Source organism: Musca domestica, unplaced genomic scaffold (assembly GCF_030504385.1).
Source record: "Musca domestica strain aabys unplaced genomic scaffold, Musca_domestica.polishedcontigs.V.1.1 3, whole genome shotgun sequence".
NCBI lineage: Eukaryota > Metazoa > Arthropoda > Insecta > Diptera > Muscidae > Musca > Musca domestica.
In genome coordinates this window covers 4,473,091-4,485,558 of record NW_026712299.1, presented here as the reverse complement: position 1 = coordinate 4,485,558, position 12,468 = coordinate 4,473,091, and the positions used below count along the sequence as shown (strand labels likewise).

General features: G+C 29.8%; 1 protein-coding gene across 1 annotated transcript; it reads left to right on the top strand.

Annotated features, from left to right (window-relative positions):
* Positions 1–9,995: 9,995 nt before the first annotated feature.
* Positions 9,996–12,175, top strand: LOC101896594 (eukaryotic translation initiation factor 4E-binding protein). The gene is made up of 2 exons (XM_005187774.4): positions 9,996–10,457; positions 11,662–12,175. The coding sequence occupies exons 1-2, from the start codon at positions 10,319–10,321 to the stop codon at positions 11,868–11,870; spliced, it is 348 nt and encodes a 115-aa protein (XP_005187831.1). The 5' UTR covers positions 9,996–10,318; the 3' UTR covers positions 11,871–12,175.
* Positions 12,176–12,468: the final 293 nt, after the last annotated feature.

Sequence of the window (12,468 nt, the reverse complement as noted above, 5' to 3'; positions counted from 1 at the left end):
AATATTTCTCAAGAACCAGATTAAAGTTTTAATTATAGGTTTGGTAAAAATATGTCCAAATGCCAGGGAGCAGATAAGCGGATTTTTAGGGAAATTTTTTTGAGCACCAGATCAGAATATTTTATCGAGGTTAGAATTATAAATAAGTTTTTAAGAGTATTTAGACCCTGAGGATCTTTTCTTTTCACTAGGGCAATATCGGTCCACACCTTCTGGTACCTCCCCCACTAAAGGTAGAAATTTTCACAGAAAGAGATAAGTTAATAAAATTTTTCTCCAACCTTATAAATCCTTATCAGTGCTAGGTCATTTGCTAAAATACACAATATCGGTTCTCTCCATCAAGTACCTCCCCCACAAATGGTAACATTTTTGAAAAATTATAACGCTTTAAAATGTGATGAAAGAGTCCGATTATCATCAAATTGCACACATCTCAATATTTTTATTAACCCAAGGTCTGGTGTGAAGATGGAAAATATCGGTCCACTCCTTCTGGTATCTCCTCCAAAAAGGGCCAAAGTTTTGAAAATTCATGAAGCTTATAAAACATGAAATTAACTTCCAATTCCATTCAGACTTGGTACATCTCAATATTTCCATCAACACAAGATCTGTTGCAAAGATGGTAGAGATTGGACCATTCCTTCTTCCGGAAAAAAATTTCTTAAATTAGTAACCTTCAAAAAATTTTAGAATATACCTCATATTGGGCTAATGGTCCTTAAAAAAATATATTTTTTTAAAAAATCCACGTTTGTTGGCCCTTAAAAAATATTCGTAAAAAAGTTGAAGTTCATTGTTGGTCCTTGAGAAAGACATTTTCTTAAAAAGTCCACGTCAAATTGTCGGTAGGACCTTGACAATATTTTCTTTTAGTGTTCAGTCAGTGTTCTTGGAGTCATTGCGAAAAATCACAGTTCTTGCCTAGATGGTTCTGAAAAAATATTCCAGAATTAGTATCCTTCAAAATATACTAATGGTCCTTGAAAATATATTTTTAAAAAAAAAATCCGTTTGTTGGCCCTTAAAAAATATTCTTAAAAAAGTTTAAGTTCATTGTTAGTCTTTAAAAAAATATTATTTAAAACAAATAATGGTGCTTGAAAATTTTTTGAAAAATTACCGTACATTAACAAAGGATCATTGGTCAGCTGGTCCTTGAAAAAAATATAAAAAAAGGTTTAATCCTTGCCAAAGTTGTCTTTAAAATTGTTTGACTTTTGTTCATCTTATCCTTAAAAAGGATTCTAATAAATCCACAGAAATTGCTCAAATTATTAAAATGACATTATTTTAAAAAATCAACAATTGCAGCTATGACGGTCCCTAAAAAATATTCCTGGCCTAATTGTTTGATTGTCCTTGAAAAAAATATTTTTAAAAAAATCCACGATTATTATTCCATTTTTATGGATTAATTATTTTTATTCGACTTTCTAAAGTTCCATGTTTCAGACTGAACCTCTGACCTCCTAGGCCCCCCAAAAAAAATCCCCAATCGAAAACTGTCTCTAGAGATTAAAATCCCCCAAATATTTCTTAAAATATTACCAATGGAATTCTCCCACAATATTTTCGATTTTTTATTCAGTCTTGGAATTTGTACCCCCTGCCATAAAATCCGAAACAAAACACCTTGTCATAATAGAAATCGCTTTAATTTGAAATAAATTTAAATCATATTTGAATTTTGTCGAATCCAAAAAAAAAAATCACCGGAAAAAGTCGAATGTTTTGTTTTGATTCGCATTTGTTTTGTGAAAACATATTTGTTGTTGCTGCTCCTGCTGCTGTCATTTCGGCCGCAAAATTATGCTCCACATATTTTCTAGTATTGCATCACCCAGATATCGTCCGAATTCTATGTGGGGATGAGTATTGAGTCAGGTGGTAGTTGTTGTTATTTTAGCCGGTAGGTAGGTATTTAGTGGTACCATTTCACGATAACAATAAAAAAAACAACAACACCGTCAGCTTGTTGGGGCTCATCTGCCAAACCAGTTATAAAAAAGAGGAGCGTCGCAGCGTCAAATGAGCTTCTGTATGAAATGTTGCATGTTTTTCGCTTGACATTTACGCCTTATCTCAAACCACAGCAAAGGCGGTGACGAGCAACAGGGATGGGATTTTTTACGAGCTTCTCTAAAAAACTCCCAAATATTGGAAATTTTGCCTAATTTTGGTTACAACTTTAACCAAAAACTATGAAATTTTATGACACAAGGTGGAAAATTTTCAATTTATAATTACACATTCCCATCTCTGATTTTTTTTTTAATTTCGTCAAAATATTTAAAAATAAGTCTAATTTCGGTTAAATTTTTGCCTAAAAGCTCTGAAATGTCATAAAATAATGTTGACATTTTTGAGGTACTAGTTACACTTTCCCATCTCTGATTATTATTATTTTAATTTCATCAAAATATTTAAAATGATGTATAATTTTGGTTAAATTTTTCCCTAAAAACGCCGAAATATCATTAAACGACGTGGAATTTTTTGAGTTACTAGTTACACTTTCCCATCTCTGACTATTATTTTAATTGCGTTGATATCAGTGAATATTGCGTCAAGATCTATTGATCTCCCACCAGTCAGGTTAACACTTCTGTCAGGGCCTTCGCGTAGTATTGTAGCAGAGGTGACGTTTTTTTTTTTTTTTTTTTTTTTTATTATGTCGTTGTTGTTTTGCGTTGATTTAATTAAATTAAAAAGAATTGGCGTATAAATGTCTCACATATGTGCCAGAAAGATTTGCATATATTCACGTGGTGAATGATGTCGGGTTTCTTGTTGTATTTTTCTAGATCTAATTTGCGAAAAAATAAAACGACATAATTTTTTTCTTTTAATAAATAATATTTTATGTATTTTACATCTTAGGAAAAAAATATTTTCAATAATCCAATAATTTTTCAAAGACTATTTTTACGACCAACAGAGGATGTGGATTTTAGAAATTTTTTTTTAATGCCAACGGTTAAAGTGGATTTTTTAAAAATATTTTTCTCTAGGACCAACAGTGGACTCGGATTAAAAAAAAATCGAGGGCCAAGACCAAAGTAGACGTTGATTTAAAAAAAATGTTCGGGGAAAAACATTGGACGCGGATCTTTTAAAAATTTTTTTTCAAAGACCAACAATGGACTTGGATTTTTTAAAAATATTTTTTCAAGAACCAACAATGGACGTAGATTTTTAAAAATATTTTGTCAAAGACCAACAGTGGACGTGGATTTTTTAAAAATATTTTTTCAATGATCAACTTTGTCGTGGATTTTTTAAAAATATTTTTTGAAGGACCAACCATGGACCTGAAATTTTTAAAAATATTTTTTCAAGGAACAAAAGTGGACTTTGATTTTTAAAAAATATTTTTTAAAGACCAGCAGTGATGAGGATTTCTTTTAAATAGTTTTTTAAAGACCAATAGTGATGTGGATTTCTTTTAATTATTTTTTCAAGGACCAACCAATGACGTGGAATTGTAAAAAAAAATTCCAGGGACCAACAGTCGACGTGGATTTTTAAATATATTTTTAAACGACAAACAAACAGCGGACGTGGATTTTTAAAAAATCTTTTTCAAGGAACAACAGTTGACGTGGCTTTTTAAAAAATATATTTTCAACAACCAACAGTTTTTAAAAATATTTTTTCAACAACCAACAGTGGACGTAGATTTTTTTAAAATATTTTTCAACAACCAACAGTGGACGTGGATTTTTTAAAAACATTTTTCGAGGGCCAACAGTGGACTTGGATTTTTTAAAAATATTTTTTCAACGACAAACAATGGCCGTGGAATTTTTTAAAATATTTTGTCCACGACAAACAATTGACGTGGAATTTTTTAAAATATTTTGTCCACGACAAACAATTGACGTGGAATTTTTTAAAATATTTTGTCCACGACAAACAATTGACGTGGAATTTTTTAAAATATTTTTCAAGGATTAACGGTGTACGTGGAATTTTTAAAAATATTTTTTCAAGGACCAACAGAGGATCTATTTTTTTTAAATATTTTTTCAAGGACCTACCATAGACTTGGAATTTTTAAAAATATTTTTTAAGGAACCACAGAGGACGTGGATTTTTAAAAATATTTTTTTCAAGGAAAGAATGGGCGTGGATTTTTTAAAATAGGTTTTCAAGGAAAAAAATGGGCGTGGATTTTTTAAAATATTTTTTAAGGACCAACCATGGACATAGATTTTTTTAAAATATTTTTAAGAAGCAACCATGAACGTGGAATTTTTAAAAATATTTTTAAGAAGCAACCATGGACGTGGAATTTTTAAAAATATTTTTTAAGGATCAACCATGGACATGGATTTTTTTTAAATATTTTTAAGAAGCAACCATGGACGTGGAATTTTTAAAAATATTTTTTCAAGGACCAACAGTCAACGTGGATTTTTAAAAATATTTTTAAACGACAAACAGTGGACGTTGATTTTTTACAAATATTTTTTCAAGGACCTTGGATTTTGTAAAAAGATTTTTCAAAGGACCAACACTGCCGAACTTGATTTTTATTTATTTTTTTTTTTCAAGGAACAACGTTGAAATTGTATTAAAAAAAAAATATTTTTTCAAGACCAACGGTGAAAGTGGATTTTTTACCAATTTTTCGTAGATTTTTTAATAATGTATGTATGTATATATATAATTATAAATCTGTACGTTTATCCCATAACAGGATACACGATTACAAAACATTCTCTATGACGTTTTATTTTTACGATGTTGATATAATTTTCAAGTTTTTTTTTTTTTTTGCTTTTTGGCGTTTGTTTGTTTTTTTCTGTGCATTTTGCAATAAACATTAAAAATTGCAGTAAAATTATTGCGTTTTACAGAATTTCCTATATACATATATACACATTTTCTCAAATAAACCAAAATAAATATTACATAAAAAATATTGGCTGGCAATCAGAATTTATCAATATAAATTGTAAAAAAAAAACAAAATGTGAAAAATATGCGAAATGCAAACAAATGGCGGGGAATTGAAAAAAATAATAAAATAAAATTAGCAACGAAAAAAAGTGTTTTTGTTTACAAATTAATTTAATAGAATTTTAACAAAATAAGGCAACAATAAAAAAAAAGCAAAAATGGATAAATTTTATTAGGTCATCAATATAATATATTGTTATTAAAAATAATAATGTACAACACGTACTTGAAGATAATCAGAGAATTGTTGAAAAATTTAGAACGATTCTAGGAATAAGGTTTTATTAATAATCACCAGAACCGCAATAAGGCTTGATTTCTATAAATTAAAATTTCTTATAAAATGTCTGAAATGGTTCAAAAAGGTACAACCTGATTTTACCCATTTTAAGGGTCTTGAAATCCTTTTGCTATGTCTATATTACCAAAAATTTGTGCTTAGACTACTTTGAGGATATGATGGTAATACACAACAAGTAAAAAAGCTATAAGCCACTTAGTACAAATTTTGCAATTTTCATAAAAATAAAATCCGTTAAAAATTCTGTTAAAACCTTAAAAATACCGAATGTAGCTGTTATATTAGGGTCTATACGACAATGTGGACCTGCCAAATACGAAATTTGAAACAATTCCGGTGAATAATGTAGCATAAATCATCAAAATAACGAATATGGGGAGGTATCGTTATGTGGGGACTATAAGAAGACGTGGACCTGCATATACAATTTTTTGTCATAGGTTGTAGTATCCATTACGAACTTCAAGTACCAAATTTGAAACAATTCCGGTGAATAATGTCGCTAAAATCATAAAAATACCGAATATCGGAAGTTATCGTTATATGGGTGCTATATCAAATCGTGGGCCTGCTCAGACAATTTTCTGTTATAGGCTGTAGTATCCATTACAAACTTCAAATACCAAATTTGAAACAATTCCGGTGAATAATGTCTCTAAATTCATGAAAACACCGAATATCGGGAGGTACCGTTATATGGGGGCTATACCAAAACGTGGACCTACATGGCCCATTTTTAATACAAAAAGTCCTGCAGACATAATATACATTTGAGTAAAATTTTATCAACTACATTTCGTTCGGAAGCTAGAGTGTTTTGCACAGACGAATAGACGGATAGACGGACGGACATTAATTTTAAAAAGTTCCAAGTTTTTTATTGGTCCTTGAAAAATTCATTTAGAAAATTTTATCACGTTCATTGTTGGTCCTTGAAAAATTAATTTTAAAATTCGTGGAATTTTTTTAAATATTTTGCCCAGTTATATTGGAAATATTTTCTAGAAAGCAATAAACGTGGATTTTTTAAAAATATTTTGTCCAGGGTTTTTTGTGAATATTTTCTAAAAATTAATAAAAGCGGAGTTCTTAAAAATATTTTGTCTATGTTTTTTTAATATTCTCTAAAAATCGATAAACTTGATTTTTTTTAAATATTTTGTCCAAATTTTAAAAAATGTTTACATTTGCTAAATATATATTGGACTGTTAGTTATTTAGACTATTATTTATTTATTTATTTTATATAGACACATTTTAGAAATTTCTTTTAATGATTTTGAAAATAATTTTTTGTTTAGTTATTAAGAATTGTCAAAAAAACCCTAAATATTTTTTTATTGCTTAAATAAAAATATATTAATTTCCGGATTTTTTTTTTTAATTTTTAGAATTTTTCCGCAGATTCATAGTTATCACATATTTTTTCAATATTCGTTCATTTTTCTTTAAACAATATTAATTTGAACAACAACAAAAAATGGGTCCAAAAATTACTTTTTAAAAAATACTATTTTAATTAATTTTTTCCATGGTTTATCAGATCTTTAAGCGTGGATTTTTAAAAACATATTTTTCAATCAAAGAGGTCGAGAAAAAGTTGAAAAAGTCACGTAGCTATTAAAATATTTAAAAATAGACTAAAAGGAAACCACGTTGCTTTGTTCCAAAAAAAAAATATTCTATTCATTCACATAAACAAATAAATGGCCTTGTTGTCGAACAAAATGTTCCAATCCAGGGCAAAGACATCATTTTTTTCACAAATTGAATTATTAAAGAAATTAACCGAAAATGCCGGTAAACAAAACAACACTTTGATAACAAAACAAAAATATTAAACACAAAATGAAAGAAAAATATGAATAAAAAGATTAATTCTTTTTTTCAAAAACACAATTTCAATGAATGATAGTCAAAATTTTAAATTTTTCGTTAAATTTCATCAGAAAAATTTGATTTTATCCTTTATTTTTTTAATGGACGAATTGCACTTCTATCACATTTTTTTCGTGTTTAGCGAAAAAACAACAAAATTATTTTCCAATGAATGTTATAAGCACCGGTAGACAGACAGCAAGCCGTTTTCAACAAATGCTTAGTTTGTTATTATTTTTTATTTTATTTTTTTTTAAGAATTTTATTTTCTTTCGAAAATAAAGGAGTGCGCAATAGATTTTAAATATGTATTGAGTACACGTTGGATTTTAGAAGCGACGCCAGCCAGCCAACCATCGTTTGTTTTGTTCTTTTTTTCGCATTTAAATGAAATAAACAACAACAATAAGGTGGTGAGAGAGAGTGAGAGAGAGCAAGAGCAGCAAGCAGAGCAGCGCAGCGATGCCACACAAAACATAAAAACAAAATAAGCCAAAACATAAACATTGTACCCACAATAACAACAACTCTTTCAGGAAAACATCAACAGAAATACTTCATGAATGAGAATCTCGCATAGAGAGGGTTGCCGTTCTTTGGATTTTGTTAAAAAAAAAATAATTTTTTTAATGAATTACAAATAAAGGTATCTAAAATGAAACCCCTCATTATAAATTAAAATTTCAAGAATACGTCGTACTGCCGAGTTCTGAAGAAATTAAAATTATGAACAAAAAGTAAAATATTTAATTAAACAATTAATAAAATAAATATTATTCAAACGAAAGTAAATTTTTGATTAAACTATTTTTTCATATCTGTCAATTGGCTTTTTGGTCATTTTTATTTATTTTGAAATGAAAAAAAAAAATGATAAATTATTATAGGAGGATGTGAGGAAAAAACTTTGAAAATTGTTCTGCAACACGAGTACAGAACCCTTTATCGAATCCAAATATCGGTACCCCTTTTGATCTGTGACTACAGAATTTTATTAAAATATGATAAAAACTGAGGCTAAAATAATACAAACGCGGAATATGGGAATATAACGTTCTGTAGGGGCATACAAAAAATGTTCTGCCGCAGTAAGTAAAAGCTATTATAAACTTCAAACACTGAATTTTAAGCTATTCCAATAGAAAGAGTGGCTAAAATCCTCAAAATTCCGAATATAGGGAGGTACAGTTATATGGGAGCTATAGAAAAGCATGGACCTTTATAAACAATTTTCTCCCACAGAAGGTAGGATCCTTTATGAACTCCAAATATGGAATTGTAACCAATTCCGCGGGAAACTGTGGTTAATTTCTTCAAAATGCCACGTATGGGCTGATACAATTATATGGAGGCTATACGAAGACGTTGACCGACATACATTATCTTCGAACATGATCTGACTGCCGACAAAAGAGAACTCTATGCTAAATTATAGCTTCCTACCACATGCCGTTAGGATTCTAAAGGGGTTTATAACCAATTCCGCGGGAAACTTTGGCTAAAATCTTCAATATGCCACATATGGGGTGATACAATTATATGGATGCTATACGAAGACGTTGACCGACATACATTATCTTCGAACTTGATCTGACTGCAGACAAAAAAGAACTCTATGCTAAAGTATAGCTTCCTACCAAATGCCGTTTGGATTCTAGAGAGATTACAACAGACGGGCGAACGAACATGACTAATCTACTTAGAATTTTTGGGTATGATATGAGAATTTCGATGAGTTGCAAATGGAATGACAAACCTAATATACCATCCATATTGCATGGCTTATCAAAAATATACAAAGTTTGTTGGGTCTGAAATGTAAATATATCGATGAGTTGCAAACGGAATGGCAAACTTAATATACCTTCGATACTATGTTTGGCGAAACACGTCGGCGATTCTTTACAACTATATATATGAATATGATATGAATATGCATATTACCGAAATTTATGATTTCGCATAAATTGTATATAAATTTTTGATTTCCTTTAAATTTTGCACATTCCAATATTTTTATCTGTATTAAATGAAGTATGAAAATGAAATACTTCGGTCCGCTATATCTGTTACCTCAGGCGTATTTCCATATTTTCCAGAAATTTGCACCTATCTCATATAAAGTATAGGAAGTGGTCGATATTGTGCCAAATTTGGCACGTTGTAATATTTTTATCAGTCTTAGGTCAGATACGAACTGGTCAATATTGGCCAACTGCTTCAGAATAATCATAACTCAAGGGTGGGGGTATACATCTGTCGGAAAAACCGACTGATACTATTTTACTTGTTATATTTTAATTTTGTATTCAAAATCCTATTGCTTTGTTTAATTTGATTTTCCATTATTAGAAATCTATACGGTATTTATAAGAAAATAAATTCTTTATAATGGACAAATAAAATGGTTAATCAATCAATAAAAATAGATAAATGGTTTGAAATTATTCTATTTTGATTGTATTTTTGATAATGTAAACATTTTTCTTTGAGTTCAAATATTTGTGACCAAAAAAAATCGCTTCAATAATTTACCAAACCACGGCAACCTTAGAACCATTCTAACTGAATGAGAGAAAGAGATGTTATCTCGAAATTACTGCTACGAGAGAAAGAGAGAGATTAAGAAAGAAAGTACACATGTGGCTGGCGTCGACGTTTGGCCTTGCTTGGTGTTATTCGTCATACGGATTTGTTTTGTTTTGTTTATTTTCTTTCCATGTATTGGAGATACTCATATCTGTGAGAGAACGCCAAACACACACACACACATTCACACATTTCGTTGCCGGTGGCTTCTGGCACGTTCGCCATTCGTATAAATACCGGCATTCGACCAAGGAAAGAACAACATTTCACCAACAGCTTTCAAAGCAGTTAGTTGACATCGTCTTCAAAGCTAAGAATAGCGCGCATCTCCCGCAGAAGAAAAACAAGCAAATACAATTTACAGTTTTTCAATTCTCTTGAGAATAAAAGTGAAATATTTCAAAAAAATAACAAGTGTTTTTAAACAAATTTTGCAACAAAATAACGTTTAAAAACGAAGTGATTTAAAAAATAATTAGCAAAAATACCAAAGTTATTCACCAAGTGAAAAATTAATCTAAAAAACAACAAGTGTTTTTCTAAATTCAATTTAAATAACAAAAACAACAACTAGTCACCATGTCTGCTTCACCAACTGCCCGTCAAGCCATGCACGTTCCCCAGAAAACCAAGACCATTCGCATTTCGGATCCCATCCAAATGCCCGAGGTATATTCCTCGACACCTGGCGGCACCTTGTACTCCACAACACCTGGTGGTAAGTTTCTAAACAAGCAAAAGAAAAATTGTGTTTTTCTTCGTTAATTCTCTGTGAAGAGAGAAATGAAGGAGGAGAGAAAATGTGATGTAGGTCAGTTTTGTGCGGAAAATGTATTCAAAGAAAACCCTAGAAAATTTGTGAAAAACTATAGAAGAGCAGAAATAGTGGTGAAAAATCATAACAAAAACAAATTTTTTTATTTAAAGAGGTGGGAGGTAAATGTGAGTAAATAAGAGTGGTGTGAGAGAGAGAGAGCATTGGCTGAAAAGTCTCGGTCCTTTTATTAAAAATGTAATGGTGGCTTTTCTTAAAGACTTGTTTTGTGAAAAATTAGGAAAATGATAATAAATTTTAACAAGAAATAATGGTTAGGCTTTGTAGATTAAAAAAATAATATGGAAAATAAAAATAAATAAATTTTACAATAAAAAAAAAAACAAAAATAATTCGAAATTTTTAAAAATGTGAAAATAAGATTAATTTTTAAAGAATTTAAAATTTAGCGATTTAAATGATTAGAAATTGGAAATTGTTAAAAAAGATGAAAAAATAGGACTAAAAAGTATCGACTTAGATTTTTTTCATTTTTTTCTTAATATCAAAATTTGAAAACTGAATCAATTACCAGTCAGAATGCTTTATGCTTAACAAAATAGTTCCTACAATGACAAATTTTTAATTTTTCTACGAGAAAATACAAGGGCTTGAAAGTCCCGATCTATTCAAAATTCTAAATATTGTTTGTTGATATTGAATTTATTCGAATAAAATATCTCATGAACTGCTAATATATTCAAATTGATTAGTGCTTTCAAAACTAGGCCAATTTTTTTTTTAATATTATGGACCTACCCAAAGGCAGAATGAATCACGCTCTAAATTACCTGGCTGACTCAAAACAAAAAATGCGATAAGAATTGTGGTAGACATTGAAACCGCTTATCAATTATTCTTTTATTTATTTTTTTTTTTTTCGAATAGTAAACTTCAACAATGGACAAGGCCTTTATTTCCGAACAATGCTAAAAAGACATGGAAATTATAAAGCCATTATAAAGATAACAGAAAACTACGTTTTAGGAAATTAAAATTAATAAAACTGATCTCCTCATTATCACTTCCTCACAAAATTTTCAAATTTCAATATTTCTTTACTAAAAACTTTTACTAATTTCTATTTTCTTCTCTCTCACTTTTCCAGGTACCCGTTTGATCTATGAACGTGCCTTCTTGAAAAATCTGCGCCAATCACCCCTGAGCCAGTCACCACCCACCAATATTCCCACCTGTCTCTTGAAGGGTACACCACGCACCCCCTTCCGCAAGTGTGTGCCACCACCAACGGATTTGATCAAGAAGACAGAATCAATGAAAATTGAGGATCAAGAACAGTTCCAATTGGAATTGTAAACAAGACAAATGGGGGTCAACTATACACCGTGCTTCCTCCCCCACCATTTAAAATTCACATGCACACCAAATGACCTGAAAAAAATCCCTGCCATTTTAAACCACCAACAAAGAAACATCACCAAGGGGATCTAGTTTTTTAAATTAATTAACAAAATTTAAGCCCAGAAGCTTTAAGTGGAAACCAACTTAAGTATACAACTACTTAATTTAATTATTCAAAAAACAAAAAAACGGACAAGAACATTGTACTTCGCTAAAAATTCCAAAACCCACAAAAAGGAGAACAAAACTGCCTACAAAACTACAAAACAATAAGAAACCCTCCACATCAAGGGAAGCAGTTTTAAACAATTTTTAAGCACCACACTTTCCTTAAGAAACAAACATCAACAATTGTTCTCTAATATTTTGTCTCCTTATACTTTTTTCTTTTGGTAGTTTATTTTTTAAAGCCCACCATCCCATTCTCATTTAGTCTATAGCAAATCATCTCTTTAGTTTTCTTTTAATTTAAAAAAAACACACATTTTATTTTATAATTTTGTTATATATTCAGTCATATTGACTGGACACTTAAAAAAACATATCATTGTAT

What these genes read in the sequence shown, in the direction of transcription:
- LOC101896594 (XM_005187774.4), top strand. Translation starts at nt 10,319, where the DNA reads ATGTCTGCTTCACCAACTGCCCGTCAAGCCATGCACGTTCCCCAGAAA. An exon ending in GTACTCCACAACACCTGGTG is followed by an intron (nt 10,458 to 11,661) that starts GTAAGTTTCTAA and finishes TCACTTTTCCAG; the next exon opens with GTACCCGTTTGATCTATGAA.